We start from the raw sequence: 19,913 nt of genomic DNA, 5'->3' as shown, positions 1-19,913 counted from the left end.
CTGGACTTCTTACACTAAAACCACAGATTTTATATGGCACTTTATAACAATAACAAACATGATGATTAAGCACTCGAGTTGAGCTGGCACAAGACCTTGGCAAAGTTCTTTCAACATTTCTTTGCTCATAAAAAGCAAGCTTTGCAGAATTCAGAGTTTCATGGATTTCTTCAGTTTTGACAAACTTAAGCTCAGCAAAACTGGAAACCCTTTAAATATTTCAGGTTGGCATCTTCATATAAAAGTAGTTCTGCATTTCCAAACCAGCTTGATCTTCCTGCCTCTACTTATTCATTACAAGGGGTGGTAAGATCCTTCCAATGTGGAAGTGCTCCCCTCTGCTATGTGTTCTGATGGGCAGGGGAAGAAGTAACAATGGAGATAGCAAAGACATTATCTAAGCTATTAAAATAATACCACATTAAAATGCTATCACAAGCACTATATCTAAAACCCACTGAAATTAATAGCCAACTTATACTTCAGCACTGTTGTTTCAATCTCTGCAAATAGAGAGAAACCTCTGTGCCCACACCCCCAAGTAAGTATTTGAATCTTTTTCCCCCCATAATAGCAACTAGAGTATGAAAAGTAAATGCTGCTAAGTAAAGGCAGCTAAAATGTCTTATAGCCCTTGCTCTTCCTGGCTGCCATACTGCACTTTTCCAGATGCTTCATCCCACAAAGCTGAGAATCTCAATACTGTTCTATTTTAGTCCTATTCACAGTGAAATGATGGCATAAAGTGATTCTTCCATCAAGGCATTAATATCAGAAAGGAAAAAAACCCTGAATTTGTAATGTAGAAAACTGAACAGAAAATCAGTCAGAGAAATATGATTGGAAAGTATTTTCATGCAGGAAATTCTTCATATTAACATAATACTTATGTATTTAAGAACAACTGGTTTACCTGTCTACTATGTGACAATTTTGAATGTTCTACCCATTTTGGAGGCAATTAGGCATCTATTCAAGGCTTCTGTGCTCACTTTAATTTCTTCATTTCTCCACCCACCTGAATCTGACACTTTGACATTGTTGCTTATTAGAATGGAAATTCAACATTTAGCAAGGTCAGGCAATTCAAGGTCAAAAACCAGTGAGAAATATATATATATTGAAGAAAGGATCATGGAGGTTTACATCACTAAAACATGCAGTTTCATTTTTCTATCATTTTTATCAAAACAATAGCTGTTGAGAGATACTAAAACAAGTTTTGAAATATTCATCACCATTTTCTTGCTCACTCCCAAAATAAATTGCTTCAGCACTCAGAGCTGTGGGTAGATACTGAATAGCATTATGTCTTTTAGTCTAGCACGTCGACGGAGAAGAATTGCCTCTAACACCGTGCCATTGTTCTATTTAAAGAACCTTAAGCAACAGGGATTTCACTGCTTGAGTTGGAAGACTATTTTTTCAGACTAGTAGACCTTATGACTATGAAGTATTTCCTGATGTTATACCAACATTCTTCCATCTCCTGAACTCCTAGCAGTTAGCATACCTTAACTCATTCTAAACAATCCACCCTCCTTCCAATCCTCCACACATCAAACTCTTCCACAGTGCTTGGCAAACTCTTTCCCACGTGGTACCTACAGCAAGTTAGAGTCTATGCTGATGAAGTACATAAACCTAATTGTGTGAGCGGGACATTCAGATGGTCACTCAAAATGCAGATACAAGTGAGAGAACTCTGAGCCCCTCAAACCAGTGAAACAGAAGGTACAGTATGAGCATCATGTTGCCTCACTGCAGAATCACAAGATAATACTGAGAACCACATCCCACAACTGTGGGTTTTGGTGGATGACGTGAACCTCTCATGCAAATTTTATTGGGGCAGACACAGGGGAAGCTTCCATATAGTGCATTTAAAATTCCAAAACAAAATCCACAAAGTATTTTGTTACAAGTGGTTTAAACTGGAAGTTTCTCTTTATGTTTATACAATTGTTTCTCTCCACTGCAAATCATAGTGGTTTCAACTTTAACATGACTTTCTAGTCATTCACTTTTTCTCATATTTTGCAGAATACGTTCACACTCCTCTTAGACTGAAGTATCTCAATTTTTCAGTGCAAGTCAATTTAGACTGCAAACCAGCAACAAGTTTTTAGATGTATAAAACTCCCTTTTTCTAAATAAAGAATAATCATCTGAAATACCAGGCATTTTTTTAAAACCTTAAAAGTAGTACACCAGAGCTGGGGCTAAATTTGAATTTTGCAGGTAATCTTGAACAAAGATATTAGTGATATTAGTGCACAAACCTATCTGTGCCACAGAACAGATCTGTGGACTACCAGGACCAGGAGCTGAGCCTCAGAGGCTTTCCCAGAGGCTGCCCCTTCAGTCTCAACAGAAAATTGGGCAGGACCTCATAGCAGCAGAGCCCCATTACGACTGACCTTGATTAGCAGCTGGTGACAAGACTGTCACTGCTGGCATGGTTTTGGCAAAGAGCAGCCTGGCTGAAACCCACAACCCTGGGATGGAACTCCAGGAAAGACCCAAGGACAAGGAGACAAGTACTGAGCAGTGTGTCCTGTCTCACCATGGGAAAAGAGCACAGTCCCACTGCTTCAAATCCATTTAATTGTGTCAATCTAAATATGTGAGGTATTTCCAGAAAGTGAACTAAGCAGCACAGCACAGGCTCCATGCACATCCAGGCTTACAGCTTTTAGAGGGGTCACAGGAAGGGGGAAATCTGGTGAAGAACAAAGCTTCCACATTGCAGCTCCATTAACAAACTTCCCCTCAACAAAAACATCATGTCTCCTTTTTCTAAACAAGTAGGTTTTACTCCCTAGACAGAGACACTAGCTGGGACTTCTGAAAATAAATGTGCTTAGGCAGAACTAGCAAGACATCTGGCAGAGGAGAGAAAAGCAAGAACAGGATCTCACCAGGGTCCCTTAAAGAATCACTGTTTACCCTAAAACACTCTGTCCCTAAAATAAACCAGTGTTTTCCTCTCACCTAGCCATAGTCATTGGTTTTTTAGTAACCTACAAAATGTCATGATTTTGAAATGAGCTCCGTGATTTACAACAGTAGCAGCTCCTCTATTTATAACAAATGCACACTTGTAAGATGTTATCAACTACTTTTGTCTCCCTGACATGCAGAGATGCTGCTTAAATAGAAAATTGTGTTATGTGTGTTTGAAGACTTCTAAAGCTAGATAATTTTGCATTTTTCTACCCTACTGAGCTAGGAAATTAACAGTAAAGCTTTTGCTTGCCCTCTAGGAGACCTGATTTAGTCAAAGACATGATCTCAGGTAGTAACTACAGAATCAGCTATTTATTTAATTTAAATAAAACTGTTCTTCCAGCAGACAATGAAGGGAAGAAATAATATGTCATGCTAAGATTCCTGAGCCAGTACTTCTCCCCTACGTTCTTTCTGTGCATGTTTAAGTGCACTGCTGCTCTGTGTTAAATAAGCTGCGGTGGAATGGAAACCAGCTAATTTGTGCTCCCTGGGTGCTGGACAACTAATTTAACTCTTGCTGGCACACAGGCTATAAATAGAAAAAGATGGCACAGCTTCATACAGATAACATTTCTATGAAAGTTAATAAATTACCAGTGAGGAAACACTTTTTCTTCCTACTTATCCGCCCCATGAACAGGAGTCACGTTGTCTTTAATCCAAAGCAAGCAGGTGATGGTAGGTGTCACCTTGTGTGATGACTTACCAAGTCGTGACTTACCAACTTATTCTAAACACCAGATGTACCCTCACCTGCTTGGCAACACACCTTCTCCTTCCCTCACCTTTGTCCAGGAGGAAGCACTATCCTTTTGGAACTACAGAGAAGTAAAAGACTTCTGGGCCAGACAGCAGAAACATGTGAGAGAGATGACCCTTGGGAGGGGCTCATTCTCTTGCTCTCACATGGAGGTAGAGGGAAACTCCACAACAGCTTCCAAGACTTATCTAACTTGGCAGCAAGAGCAAAGTTAGAGATGCTGTTTTTCATCAGATGATGGGCTGAGGTCATCTCTACATGAATTCGTACAAGTAGAACACTTCCCCTAGGTAATTTTCATACCCATCAAAACTGATCTTGTAATATGCACAAGATGGTCACATCATCCTGATCCCAACACCAAAGAGCACTGCCATCCTCAGCTGAGTCAGCTGAAACCAAATGCTTCCATGTCCTTCCAGTGACTGGAATGTGGTTTCAGTTTTTATGGGCTTAATGTACAAAGATAATATAAAAATACACCCAAATACATAAATGAAATCGACTTCTTTTAAGAGAACTGAAGAATCAGATGTAACTTTCTATGCCTGAGATTGCTAATACTTCTTCCACAGTTTTTTTAACAGAAATCAATTGATTCAAATTCAGCAGCCTGGAGTATTTTGGTCTTAGATTTGTATGAACCTGTATACATCTGGTGTGTTCAAGGATGATGTTGTACCTACAGCTGTCATTTTTTTCAGATTCTCACCTGAAACTGCTAAACAACAATATTGCTTGCAGAGACATAGTTTAGGTCTAACCAGATATCAGGTAATTCTGTCCTTAACACAGGTTTTATGTAAATAAAGACTAAAAGGTGACAACACCAGATAAAAAGAGAAGTCTTCAAAAGGCATAAACGTAGGGTAAAAGCACAAAGCAAAAGATGCTGACTTACCTCAAAGTAAAGTTTATCAGGAAATAACAAAAAATGAGTGATCAGTCCAACAGTAAAACAAGATAAAGCATGTTTGGGGGCATTGGTAAAGTTAAAAGTCCCTGCTGACATTAGTCTTTTGCATTTCAATCACCCCATGTAAAGGGGAAAGAGAAAATCCTTAGGGTTTTGAACTATATTAATTGTATTTATTTTAATTAATTTCAAATTAATACAAACAGTGAAAGATTTAGGAGCCTGAAGCATCTTGTCTCCTCTGCTGCTTCAGAGGAGGCCCTGTCTGCACCCCTCTTGGGCTGATACCACTTGCTTTGATATTGACACAGTTCAGGTTCAATCCACTCTTCAAAGAAAAACGGGCAGGAAAATCCCTCAATCCCCCTTTCTGCTCTGAGCCCAGGGCATTGCACATTTCCCAAGGACTGCAGAATCCAGTGGGTATTATTTTGTACTTAATAAAATTAACAGCCTTTGCAGAAAATAGGATTTGGAATGACATTTCTGCCAGGGGATCATTCAAAGTCTGGTTGATGTACTATGATATCAGTCCTGATCTCTTTCATATCACTGGCTCAATTTTTCGTATCACTGGCTGAATTTATTATACTGAATTTTAAGAAGCAGAAGAAAAGTAGATGAGAAAGACTATAGCTCCTATTTTAGATAATATTTGTCCTGTTCTGCATTGGCTGCCATTTACTTGCCAAACACAGTTCTCTCTGTTTATTTACTATTTCAGCTTGTAAGAAGGCGTGTTCCAGGTAAAAAACAAAATACAAGAAAGAATGGCTCAAATTCACTCTTAATGGAATTTTCTCTGTAGCAAGGGAAACCACCTCCTCAACATTCAGGCCCCATTCATTCCTCACTATTAATATTTTAAACAGCTGTTAGAATTTAATCCTTGTTTATTAATATTTAATAATTATTATTCATATTTTTTAAAAAACTTCACTGGGCAATCAAGATACCAAACCAAAGTCAGTGGCACAGAAGAGATTAGTGAGTACTGCACAGATTTCATTAGTTCTGAACTATATGGAAACTATAGTCTGCACAATCCTGGGACACATCTGTTTAATATCCCTCCGGAAAGAAGGGCACTTTTGGGACTTACGGTTAGTTGTCCTGCTCTGGTCACTCTGAGCGCTGTCGTTGGACTGGTTGCTGGAGACAGAGGACACACTTGAGCTCCTGACAAACCCAAATGCAGCCAGCTTAGCTGCTGGCAGCCGTGAATAACCTGGGGGACGAAGTCCAGATGGGCAGGGCTTGGGGAGATTTGATTTTGCAGCACTTGGACATGATCCTTTCTTAAGATCAACTGAAACAAGGAAAAAGAAAGAAATTTTTGTTAAATAAGTTAACTGTGAGACCATTACCTGTATGTCCCAACTACATAAAGGCAGTACAAAGACTGAATACAAGTTTAAATGGCTGATCAAACTGCAGTGACGTCTTATTTTTTGCTGCACTGAAAAGACATTTGGTGGAAAAATTTCAGGTCACAATATTTTTTAAAAGGTGAAATGTGCCAAGTACCCATGGGGCATAACTCAAACTTCCAGCAAAGTAACATAGTTCAACACTGCTACAAATTTCTTTTAATGTTATCTTCTTCGATGCTGTATCGCTTTCTAATTTTACATTTATTGTGTGCCAATTAAAAAAACTCACAGAGACAAACACGCTACGCATAACCTCCAATTTTGGAAAGTATTGTAAACCAGCAACAATCCTCTTCAAGGACACAGAAGACAGAACTTCTTTGTATTTCAAAGAAAACACTTCTTTGAAGTTCTTCTTTTAAATTTTACTAAAAATAATTTCCCTTTTCTTCCGCCAAGCCTGGGAACAAGGACATGACCTGTAAAGTCCTACTTTTTTAACATACCACTGGCCATTTCCACTGGTGGACTTTTCCTTGCTAAGACTTCAGCCCATGTGAGTGACACCCACCAGGTCTCAGCAAAGTGACAGCAGCTGGTTTATAACACCTGGAGTTAGACCACAGCAGCAGTTCAGCTGTGATTTCTGCCTGTGGTTACCAAACACTCATCTGTCTTCAGCTTCTGTCCTAACCTGTAGGCTGCTGCTCCTGCTCAGGCAAACCTTCCTAGGCAAATATAGAACACAGGTTCACAAATGCTCCTCTTTTCCTTCACAGGCCAAAGGTCCAAAGGTCCACGATCACGGCAGTCTTGCCTTCAAGGTCAAGGACCAAAAATTAGATTTTTCTTTTGGTTGGAAGGTCTGGATACCCAAATGACTCCAGACCTCATGTGTACATCAATTTGGACAGAGCTTTTTCTTCCTAAATTTGAGAATACCAGATTCCTGTGGAATTCTGTGCAGCAAAAATACATATTTTTTTTAAAAAATATTAACAACAATCTCCAAAACCTGATGCTAGAGTGTTTAATCAGGACAAATGGGGTAGTAGAAAAGGCAGCATTAAAAGCTACCAACAAATTCTGAAAAGGCCAAAAAGTCACCCTTTTTCTGTTCTTATTCAGTGAACACTATTGTACACTAGCCCGACACAAACTTCAAAGGAAGAAGTAAACATTCATAATATAAAGAAAAATACAAATTAACTGCACAGTAAGAATATGGTCATATTATTACAGTATTTAATTCTTTTGTAAACTATGTAGGTCACAGCCTTATTAATTTTAATGAAGCATTTCACTTTGAGAAGACTAGAGAAAACGAGACTAACTCCTTTGAGCAGAAAAATGTTACAGGGATTTTGAAAGATATTTGTGTACCTCATCACAATACTAATGCTAAGCTTTGTTTCATGTAACTAAGCCTTTCCTTTTGAAACAGAAATAGGTGTAACACCAAGCTAAAAAGAGTTTTGTTCTTCTATAAAACACACTCCTGCAAAGATGTAAAAAATGCTCCTTGCTCAATGAATAAAACAATTTATATACTCTAGGCTCTTAAAATGCATTTTTGTACCCACTTTCCCCAGGTTGAGCCCTTTATTAAGACACAAGGAGATGGATGTCTGCAGCACCTTTGCAAGCCCAGAGAAGTACACGCTGTGCAGAGTAACCCAAATGAAAATAACAAATATCTATAGTGAGTAAGAAAAGACTACTAAATTCCCCATTCACTCCTCATCCCTGGCACTAACAGAAGCAATTTTGGACTATGATCCTGAATGTGGCTTCCTTTGGATATTGTGAAGAGGGGCTCAAAGGTAGCCATGGGTTCCAGGCGCAGGTGAAGGGCAGAGCAGGCACGTTAGCACAGAGAAGAGACAGGCAGTGATGGTCACCATCAGTTCACTGCCAGGTTTGTGCTGTGCTGCTTTGACAGTGGCCTACTGCAGCTGATTCATGGCTGATTTATGGCTGCTTCCAAGGCCAAGACTTCTTTCCTACCCACGGCAAAATACTCCATGTGCTGCATCAGTGACAGGACCAAGCCCAGGCACCCTCCAGATCTGAAGGAGAGAACAAGTATTTGTGGTAAGCAGCTGCAGGTGCAAGGAACCTGCCCAGCTCAGTGGCAGCAGGGAGAAGGCATGGGGCTGTCTCTCATGGGTTTTACAGGTTTCCAAAAAATGCACCTGGACTGCATAAGCTGAGATTTCTTTCTCCTAAGAATCTCTGAAAATTGAGGTGGAGGGAGACATATTTCCATTTTACAGCAACAAACTATAAATATCACAGACTTCCTGCAACAATACAGGGGAAATTCCACTGGGACAGTGGAATAAAGTTAGAAATGGCTTTATTCAAAAAGCGTTTCAAACATGCTTGGCCTAGGGCAGTGTGGCTTACCTGAGACTCCCATGTCCCCAGCTCAACTACATTGTAGGGATGCCCACAACAAGTCCCCAGACTGACTGTTCTCTGCAGTTTGTGACCCAGCACCATGAATGAAGAAGAAGGATTTCCTTAAAGCCGAAAGGGTTTTGGTTACAAACTGCCCAATCATCTTTACCTTTTCTTCAAAGTCATTCTTCCAGATTTGAGCAGAGGATTTAGTGTTTTTTTCTCATACTTTTTTTTTGTATTTCTAGTTTATGACTTCAATTCCAATTCCCCCTGAACTAACAATATTTGCATCTTGTACTCATCATCATCCTTAAATTATTTTTCACTTTTTTTCTTTGTAATTCAGTTCTTCTGTACCATGAGGACCTTGGGGCAGGACATTATCCTCATTAGGGATGCATTCAAATCCTTAAAGCTAAGTAATTTTGTGTATTCTTTCTCATTAAAATACATGAGACACCAGCCTATTGTATATATTTTCTGTTCTAAACTTCATCAAGTTTTCTCATGCATGTTTTTTGCTTTATTTCTGTTCCTTAAAAGTACAGAAGTACTCCTACAAACAAGGTCTGGGAGTTCAAAACAAAAGTTATTTTAATGAGCAGATTTTATTTTAATGAAAATCTGCCAAAATAAGCTTAAAAATCTTTCTAGTTGTCTCACTGCCTGAAGCTTATTATAGAATTAAGTATTGTTGTCTGTATGCACACAAGTGATTTTCTATGACACTTCAAGCTGTTCCCATCCAGAAACATAAAAACATTTTGAGTTAGGGACTGATTGACATGAGCTAGATGTGCCTGAGGAGACTTTGTTAAAAGTCTGAACTTCACTTCTTATGCGTCCCCACTGCACAAGAATTGCATCTTCGTGCGCGGGTAAAAAGCAACTTTCATGTAATTTCACTGTGAAATTTGAAATATGTTTTAACTGAAATGAATGAAAAATTAAAGAAATGAGTTAAACAGATATGTTCTTATGAAAAAGAATAGCAGTTCAAGACTTTAAAACTCCACAATTCAGGGATCCTTGGCAAGTCTTTGTTATTTGGTCATAGGGTTTTTTGTTTTCTTTGCTTTCCCATTTTTTAATTTTTTTTTTTACCAGCATTTCAGTTAAAACTTTAATCATTAAATGCCATTTTCTCTCACTGATGATCTGAACATCACTATTGCATATTGGGAAATCTGGGGTAAAGAACTTACCTCCAATATCACCGCATCAGTCAAAGATAATACAGGCTGAGTTAACCCAGCTCACTGGTATCTTTGCAGATTAAAAACAAATCACACAAGTGAGAAATTTTTTCTGGTGCCACTACATTAGTAGTTTCCCTGTATAGACATAACAACTTCTCTCCAAACAAGAACTGAGGAAAGGGGCTTCAAAACAGAGGCTTTAATGGTTTACACCTAAACAGCAGTGAGCAAGTTGAGCCCAGCTGCCCTGATGGTCTCTCACCCAAACACCATCAAGCCTGGGATAGGTCAGTTCCAAAGGCCAAACAGTTGTCACTGCTGAACATTGATTAATTTCTGATGGGTCAGTCCACCATCATGTGGTAGTAAATGCTCACCTCCTCATGATTCAGATTTAAAAGCACCAAAAATGGCTCTGTGCCTTCCCAGCTCCCAGGCAAACCAAGGCTGGTTAGCACATTCTCAACACCCCAAGAACTTGTCATCTCACAACTCATTCAAGCTGCAAATGTCCGTGTTCGCTCAGCAGCTACCGTGAAAAGCACGGCATCCCTCAAAAACTTGCAGCACAGGAATCATCCATGCATGAGTCTCACTCATTGCATTTTCCACTGGGAGCCCAGAGCAGCCAGAACTTCTCTGCACTGGAGCTGCATCTCATCTGCTCCTGCTGCTCAGAAGGGCTTTGGATGTCCAGCCAGAGACAACACTTGGCTCTGAGCAGGAAGGAGGCAAGGTAGGAAGCACTTGCCTGCTCCTACACCCAGATTGCTCCACATACTGTTCTTAGAAATGACAGCTTGGTACAACGGTCATCTAGACAACCCTTCTAATATGATGGGGTTTAGTTCCTTGAAGACACAGTAATTGGAGCAGAGAGGTGGTAAATGGCAATGTCTCAAGTAAGATGACAATATCCTCAAAAAAAATTCACAAGAAGTGTGTGTGTCCCTTTGAAACTTTTTTTTTTTTAATGAAGTACAGTCAGATTGCACTCCCAAAGAAAATAGAGAGTGTGAACTGAAAACTCTGCAGGTTAGTGGAGGACAGAGAACATTTTCCTCTCTGAACTATTCCCTTGTCCCTCTTTCCTCAACCAGTTAAGAAGCTTGCCAGTTCAAATCCAAGTACCTCAGACTGCGAGTACAGACAGAGCTGGAGTAGAAGTATGGCAATATTTCAGAAAGCTACCTCAAAACCTCTTTTCTATCATCAAATCTAATTTACATGTTCAAATAATAGGTCATTATTAGATTGCTTATTCCTGAGAATAAACATGAAAATAAAAGTTTCCTGCTGGGAGAAAGGTGTAGACATATTGAGACGAAATACATTATACATATGCAAAGACACAAATATTTGCATATATCTGTGTCTGTCCGAGGAATGACAAATATTGCAGTCCTGATTTATGGGCAAATTCTGTCTTCAATGAAAGCTGACTTGCTTAGAAATGAGAGGAGCAGCTAGACCCTCGGGACTGACAAGTTTAATACACAGAGAGGTGATAAGGAAGTAACATTTCATTAACTCACTCTTTGAGAAGAAAATACCCCAAAACACTACTGAAAAATGTAGAATTAAGTTAAATTAATGAGCATAATTAAAGTGAAGCTTTAACGATGAGATCTCTGTTATACTTTTCAAAATCAGACATTAATTCCATCAAAATAATCAGCTAATGAATGCAAATCCTAACACACTTGCTTCAAGAAGTCTTTATAACCAAGGAAAACATATTAATATTTTACATGTTATAAACAGAGTATGCTTCAATGCTTGTTTTGACTTACAAGTTTCCCATAGGAAGAGTAGAGTCTATTTACATAAAATAAACAAATGTTAAGCTTTCAGAGACTCTATGGCACCTATAAGTAGATCATAATTCAGTGACTTCTTATTTTACCTACTTTGCAGAATGCTTTTTCTTACAGTCAGGCTGCTTGTCTGACCCACCTGAGGCAAAGCACCACTGAAGGAGCAACACTGCTTCATAAGGCACTTGCAGCCAATGCCACTACGTGTCCTACATCCTACTGATGAAGAAGGATCACTGATCTAACCACACTTTAGGCATCACACTTAGAGATCACACTTGAGGGAGCACTCATCATTATTTCACTTTCTACTTGGCATGAGGTAAAGCTAACAAAACCCTTAATGCACTCATAATACTTGCAGTCCATCACAGCAGTTCAGGGATTTAATTATCAATTACTTCAGAGTCAGTTTTATGAGGATTAGTATTATGCATGGGCCAAACCACCCCGCTTATCAGTGCTGCTTAACCAGACTGCTGCATAATGAATGGCATGGCAAAGGGGAATAAAATCCTCCTTAAGAGGCACCACTGCTGTCCCCGATACCGTGCCACAGCGATTTCAGTGTAAGAGCCGCCGCGGTACCGCACTCTGCCACAGGATAGCAACTGGCTGATCCTCCTGTTTCCATTACCTCAGGGCAGGGCTGATATCACCAGGATTGGAAACTGGATTAAAAGCTCAGGATCAAGCTGCAAGAGATGCTGATTAGCAGTCTTGAAGGCAGGCCTGGTATCCCTGACAGAAAAATAGCCCTTAGTCCCCAGCTGCTCTTGCTGAAGTTACCCAAGCTCTCATACCCCACAACACCCATGAGCAAGTCTTACTGGCTCTGCATCCCAGACACTGCCCATATGTTCATGCATGTTATTTACTCATGTTTGCAAATATGACTCTATCAAAGCTGTGTTTAATCCTGTGTTTCAAATAGTGCAGCAGAACCAATGATGCAGATCAAATATACTGCAAATAATACTACAGCTAACAGCCAAATTAAGGGAAAGTGGTTGAAAATGGTGTGGGGTACCTTAATACAGATGGCTAAAAGGTCTGGCCCTTCTATGAGCTCCTCTAATTAGCACCCCAACAGCTCTGGCATGCCAGGGGGTGCTGTCCCATACATCCCTTCCATGGCAGCCAGCAACCCATCTCTGGTCGGCATGTGTGCTCTGCTGTGGATACAGGCACAGGAATCAATTCTCTGATGCCTCTGCACTCCTATACCAATCTTGTCCTATCTTCTCTTACCTCAGCCTCTTCCATGAGCAATTCATTATTCTTTTTGAAAGGAAGTATTAAAAACAAAAAAGTCTGGTAAGCTGACCTATGAAGTTATACATTGCCAAGAGAAGGATTAAGTCATTTGAGACACACAAGGAAAAAGGCTTTAGTCAAAGAAAAGGTCATTATAACAAAATCTTGAACAGATAATTGGGAAATAAAATATCCAAAATAAATGAATGTAAAGAAACCAACGTAAGATTTCAGAAGTACACAAAAGATAAGTAGGAAGAGGCATTGAAACAAAGGAGAGCAGTGAAAAGTACTTCATAACAGAAGAAGGTATTGCAGAAAAATTAAACACATTCTTCATCTTGCAAGGAAAATGGAAGGTGAGATGCCAGAAGTGAAAACAATGTGTCCTGGGGTGGACAGTGAAAAACTGGAGACATTAGCAACCTCTCCAAAACAAGTCTTGTGTAATTTGAAATCTATAAAACAGTCAGAGCCCAAAGACCAGATGAAACACACTTTGGGGTCCTGAAAGAGATGGCAGACAGATTATTGGACTACCAGGAGTTGTCTTTTGTACCCTTTCTGAAACAGCAAGGTATCAAAAGATTTGAGAGAAACAAGCAACATAACAGTTGTAGGAAGGAAATTATGGAGAGCTATAAATTTAACTTGACCTCCAAAGCAGACCAGGTCCAAAAAATAATCAGTGATTAAAAAAAAAAATATTTTTTTAAACTCAAAAAATTACAAAAAAACCCCAACTTTTGATAAATAAGAAAACGTTAAGAAATACAACTTTAGTGGAATAGAATCATAGTAACAGCTTGTGCAATTTACTTATGTACACGCCTCATGTACTGGCTCTTTTTAAAGGCAGTACTACAGACAAAAAAATGGGACTGATAAGCTGATCGTGTTTAGATTTTAAAATGTCACATAACATAGAAGATGGTAAATGAATATATGCAAGACAAGCTCTTGTATGGATTAAAAGTGGCTAAGGAAAAGTCATGTCTGCTAGCATCAATGATGGAGGATAATATGGAGAATGGATGGGTGATGGATGAATAAAAATGAAGGCAGTGTTCATTTCTGAGGATCAGAAAAAAACATTTATTTGGTAATGGGTCTGTTTGCACTTTCTCTCTTATCTATCTCCCAAACTGTTTCCTATAACACAAGGGCTTACCCTACTCATATCCTGAACTCACAGTCTCTTGCAGTTTCATTTAAATGGAAATTATGATCCAATTACTCTCTGCACCTGTATTCCCATGTTCATTGCTGACTGAACTCAAGTCACAGGGCTGAAATGGTATTTACAACCCAGCCTGCAATCTTGGGGTGTCTCAGAAGTCACATACAGCTGAATTTGGTCAGCTTCTGCTAATGGCATCAGATAAACTCCACGTGCAGGGTCAGATAGTAAAGGATACTGGCAAGAGGCACTGTATTACAGAGAACCTTGATTGTCTGATAAGCCCCAAATCCTGTCAACCTGTATTACTGACTGACACTGTTCTCTCAGGGTAAAGTCAAGATGCTCTGGTGCATTTCCATTCTAAATTTTTCTAAATTACTCCTGCTTCTTAGTATGGACAAAGGGGCACTGGGGAGAGATGGTAATAGTTTTCAAATACCTGCAAAGAGGAAAAGACCCCACAACTACTCCAGATAAAAGAGGAAGCAAACTGCAACAAAGGGGGTTAGGCAAAACATTAGGGAACAATTTTAACTTGAAAATAGGTGATGCATTGGAGCAGCCCTGCTTTCAGAGGCTCCAAAATCTCATATCAAAGGCTTTTATAAATAGTTTTTCATGAACAGGTTAAATAAGGATACATCAGAAAGAATCCTATCCTGGGGCAAGAGATCATATGACCTTAAGTCATTAATTAACTTTAGTCCTTATGACTACTTTTAAAAATCTCTGCAGCATTCTAGGCTGCTAAACAGCTGCTACACTTCACTCTGACAATGACTGATTTTCAGTTGTCTCTGAACTTGCCCCTGTGCATATTTTAAACTTCTACACTTTTCCAGGCTATTAAGGAGTGTCCTGTAGAAGTAATAACTCTCTCTTTCTTGTGACATCAAACATTTCTCCTTCCACCTCTTCTTGTGCTTTTCCCTCCCCTGTAATTCTGCCCAGGGTCATGCTGAGCTGGGCAGTAGCTAGGGAGAAAAAGGTATTAGAAGTGTTGTCTCCAAAGAGGTGTACACCAGGCCTTCAGAGAATCAAGATCTCTGCTGGCACATTTGAACACTGCCCAGGTTTTCAGAGCACAACGTGGTGGGGAATGTCAAATCCAGACTGAACGGTGGGGTCTTCATGATGGAAGAAAATATCCCATTATCTTCCCCAGAACAAAACCAAAGATTTTTCAGGCATTTACAAGGTGGAGGAAGATAAGAAGATGAAAAATGAGAATTATTATTGAAAACTATTCTCTTTCTTTGGCAATGACCTGTTAAACAACCTTTGCAACTTTGCACAAGTCCCAGACTCCCTAGTCAGCCTTGTTGCAGGATAAAAAGACAGACCTCAAAGGGTGCTGTTGGAGCTTTGTAGGATCAGGTCAAAATGTTGCTCATTTTGTGATTTTTTTTGTCTCAAAAAAAAAGGTATCTTATTGGTGACAACAGTAAAGGGAAAGGAATGAAAGTTCGTACTTTACCTGAAGCATCAGGATGGTAGAGGCTGGGAGTACTTGTTATTTCTCCTTGCTGATGGAGACAACTCCCTGAGGATCTTTGACTCGCAATGAGAATCCTGCTCTTGGCAGATGGCAACCTGGACACTGCACCCAGCCCTAGCTGTGGCTTCAGGATCATGGCAGATCGATAAAAGCTTGGTGACACCTCATAGTGGGTGTACGCTGGAGGGCAAAATTCATCTTTTGCAGGCCTTTCCCCAACCTGCAGAAAAATCATTAACACAGATATTACACAATAAATCAATAAACCCAGACAATATGGAACTCCAAACTGCTTGTAAAGGCTAAATTTCCCTCCTTGTGAATCTGGTCCTCAGAGCACTGCAAGCTTTCAAAAATTTATGGTCTTACTATATGAATTGCTCTTCAAAAACATGTATATTACACTCTCAATAGGCAACTACATCCAAATAAAGAATTGATGCCTTCCCCAAAAGAAAATGGACAAATGGAAGACCTTCAATTAGTGAAAATGAGGGTACTGTTAAGTCATGAAAAGTTATATTATTTACACATGTAGATATACTAAGAGACTGTGTAAATGGAATTTTTGTTAGAAGTTATTTAAAATATTCTTGCCCAATTCTGGGAGAAGTTGGTTTTAACTTAGCTAAAAATAAAGCTGGAGGTGTTTAGGTACATTTTATCAGAGAAATTGTACTGCCAAATAATTTCTGTGACAAAAAAAAAAAAAAGAAAGAACCCCCAGTATGTTCTCACGGAAAAATGTTCATTGTAATCTGTGCCCCTCTAATTCCTGGAAAGAGACCTTGTTGTGGATGTAAGCACATTTCTCTATGCTTTCAGAAGCCTGTGGAATATTCCAGATTGGAGCTATAAAACCCACATAGCCATGAGAATTGGAGAAAAAAACTATCAGATTTGCAAATGTGAAACTTTTGCTATTTATCACAAGTAGATGCTGCGCTGTTATAATCAGTGTCAAATCTCTCAGTATTTTAATGGGCATTTACTGTAAGAAGAGCAGAGTCAGTCCCAAGCTGGAAGTGTTTCCAGCTCATAGCTGGCTCAGAGCACTGAACTTGGACTTGAGGAACGATCTGGTTCCATGATTCAGCCCTTGTGTCTTTGTGCATTCAGGCTGGGCTCTGACTCCCACTTTTCTGTGCTGCTTCGTGACTCAGGACAAGAGTGCAGAGTTTTGATCTCTCACATTTGCAAAGAACTGTTTGCTCTTCTGAGTAAAGTCCAACTTCTTCACCATTTTCTTATACAATGCAATATCAACATAATGTAGAAAGGACCTATGAATATTTTTTCAGTCATCCCATTTAGGGCATGGGAAAAGAAAAAAAGCATAGGAAATAGGAAATCTGAAATAAATTTGTTTAAAAATTAATCAAGAAGTGCCACAGGCTACCTAGGAAGAAATGTAACTGCCAATTAATTAACTCTGCTGTAAGTTATGATGCATATAATATGCCAAATCAATTTCTATTTAGCAATTATAAGCATTAGAATATGCAGTTCAACATTGGCTATAAAAGCTTTGATCCTAGCTCCTTCAAGAGCTTTAATCCTAATTTAGCAAATCTTTAATATGCTAAGAGACAAGATGGCCTTAAACTATGAAATGTGGAAGAATATTTGAGTCCTTTGCACAGGAACTAGGAGAGCAGATGCAACAAACATTGAGCTTTATAGTTTTGCCCTATATTTTTCCTTCCATTTGCAGTCCTATTTCCTACAATTAGATCTTTCTCTTTCCTTTTTTAATATACTCTTATGACCTATTTAAAGTTAGGATGCAGTTTTCTGCTGTATAATATCAATGGTTCTGCAGACTTGGACTGCAGATATCTGGCTTCTTACTTTCAGCTTCTAGATATGAGACTGTTTTTCTGGATAAGCCTCAGTTAACTTCTCTCTCCCTGATAAATTTATTTCTATCAGATTACATTATGCATACTATCATTTCATACTTAAATGAAAGTTAAGCACCAATGCCAAATATTTCAGTATGAGGAAAAGAGAAAATCTTTAAATACACAAAATAAGCATTTTTTATAAACTGGGTCAGTTTATTCAAATCTTCTCTCACCCCATTTCTTTTTCTTTATTGACAGTATGCTAAGAGCAGCAGAGAAGGGCAACAAACATGGACACAAACCAAATCAATCACAAGCATAAAAGCTCTTCTCAAGGAAGGAGTCCTTCTCAAGGAGAAGAACTTAGAATAGAATAATTTAGATTGGAAAAGACCCTTAAGATAATCAAGTACAACTGAATTTGCCCAAATATCTCTCAAGAATTAGATGCTATTTTTTGAAGATCCCAGTTTTGGAGGACATGAACTTGTTATGAACATACACTTTTTTTTCCTTTCTATTTAACTGTGAATTCATGAAGTGCAAAATTCAACTGGTCTCAATAGAATTGTATAAAATTATTGCCATTTTAAAGCTCTTCAGAAAGATGTGAATTTGTTAGCACTCTGTACTAGGTTTTTGTACAATCTCTATTCCCTAGAGATAATTTCTAGGGAAATTATCTGTTGCAACCTGCCCACCAAGAAGGTCAGCCCAGAGTTTTCTGCTGTGGGGCTGTCTGCTCATTACCTACACACCTATGAATGGATTTGTTAAAATGAGCCAGAAAAGTCTGCAACAAATACTTTGAGCACACAGGAATTTCCACAGGCTAGGTATTCCTGAGCAGAGCTGGCAGCATGGCCAGCAGGTACGGATGCCCAACACTTTCCTTCATGTTCCTTTGTTTATAACATCATCAAACATTAATGCCTCCAGGAAGAATTTGCTTGTCAAGCACCTGCTTCAGGCAACTCTTTGGGAAAAGAGTTTGCAACATCAGTTCAGGCAGTTCAAATAACAGGATCAAGGGGAAAAAAAATTGGTTTGACTGTATATAAAACAACTCCCCCAGGTCCTTTTTACCTCAACAGGCTTTTTGTTTCAACAGACTTTAGTCCATCTTTGGACCACAATGATGTCTGTGCAGGGGAACAGATCCTAAAAGGTACTTGAATGGGGCCAGCACAGTCTTGGTGAGGCAGGCAGGAGAGCTGGTGATCAGCAGACTTCCTTACAGACCCTCACCATGTCAGGCCTCTTGGCAGCAGCCACCAAACAGTGAGTAAAGTGGCCAGTGACCACTCTCTGAAAGCACACAGACTGTAGCTGTACAGGAAAACTCTCCCAGGCTGATCCATGCAGCAGCCTGGTCCTTGGCAGCAGCCTCTGGGTGAGCATGCTCTGGCAGAGCTGATCCTGAGCTTGGAAGCCTGCTCCCAGTCCAGCAGTCAACCTGTTCTGAACCTTGGAGGACATGTCATTCCACTGTTCAGTTCACCTTGAGAGGTTTTCTTTTCTTTTGCCCATTCAGCCTTAACTCAATTCCACTATGGCCCTCAGCACAGCTGGACTGTCTTCATGCTGGAGTGGGATTTTTGTCTGAGCTGCCCTGAGTGGGCTTTGGCACAGGCAGCTCAAGAAGCCCTGCAGGCTTTCCTCTGCACAGAGACAGCCCTTGAGTATTTCTCATAAAGTTGTCCAGGCCTTTTCTTGGAGTCTCCTGCCCAAGACAGCACCTTCCTATTTCTTCTGTGCCTGGCACCCAGAGGGATATTTAATTGTTCCTACCACTTAGCTGAATGATGCTTAGAGATTACAGCTGTTAATACTATCATAGCTATACAAGGAGCTACAAAATGCTAATCAAAGCTCTCCAAAGACAATAGTGCATGTGTGAAATAGGTCAGTCTGGGTTTTTTTTCTCTAACCAAGACAGTGGCCATCGTGCCAGAGTCTCCTTGTCTCCAAAACCTCTGAGTCTTCTACATTCTCCCTTCAGCTCAGTGATTTGGATCTATTTCAATGCATCCTAATTGGTTTCTTTTGGATTACACATCACTCATCTGCTACTAACCCATACTGTGCACAGCTGCTCTTTTAAGCATCTGTTCACCTTCATGGATTGATCATTTTCCTTTCTCTTGATTCATACTGAACCAAATCAGGCCCCTTTGTATTCCTCCAGCTGGCAGGACAACCAGGTTATTGCTTTTAAGGTAGCAGTCCAAGAAAGCAGATTCCATCTTCTGCTATCAGCTCCTGAATCCTGGCCTAATGCAAACTCATCATGCAAACCACAGTTTGACTTTTTCTTCTCAGTCTCTTCTCCAGTCAGTCCAGCTTCTCTGAAGAAACAGTTTGCTTGGGTTCAGATATTAACTCTTTGAAATACCCACCAAAAGTAATATTTCTTGGAGGAAGAAGGGAAGATCATCTCCAGCTCATGTGTCCTACTTCTAACCCTAGTCTAGAGAAAATTACACTGCAGACTTGCCACAACCTGAATCCTTACCATGCTGAAATCAGTCCTCAGCAATGCTCAGAAATCTGTCCTTTGTTCACTGATGTGTCTGCTGATCCTGCCTGATTATCTGACCCCAATTCTCACAGACACCTGTGGTCTCCAGAGGGTCCTGCCACCC

General features: G+C 39.6%; 1 protein-coding gene across 3 annotated transcripts in view; it reads right to left on the bottom strand.

The window, feature by feature from the left end:
- The window catches only part of MTUS2 (microtubule associated scaffold protein 2), a 262,354-nt gene that overhangs the window by 135,630 nt on the left and 106,811 nt on the right, over nucleotides 1-19,913 (bottom strand). For all 3 annotated transcript variants that reach the window (XM_066544874.1, XM_066544873.1, XM_066544876.1), the window contains 2 exons: nucleotides 15,401-15,641; nucleotides 5,791-5,997 (listed from right to left, as the gene is read on the bottom strand). In XM_066544874.1, the coding sequence (XP_066400971.1) occupies nucleotides 5,791-5,997; nucleotides 15,401-15,641 (448 nt within the window). The remainder of the gene's footprint in view (nucleotides 1-5,790; nucleotides 5,998-15,400; nucleotides 15,642-19,913) is intronic.

Source organism: Molothrus aeneus, chromosome 2 (genome assembly GCF_037042795.1).
Source record: "Molothrus aeneus isolate 106 chromosome 2, BPBGC_Maene_1.0, whole genome shotgun sequence".
Taxonomy (NCBI): Eukaryota; Metazoa; Chordata; class Aves; order Passeriformes; family Icteridae; genus Molothrus; species Molothrus aeneus.
This window is presented reverse-complemented; position numbering and strand designations above follow the sequence as displayed.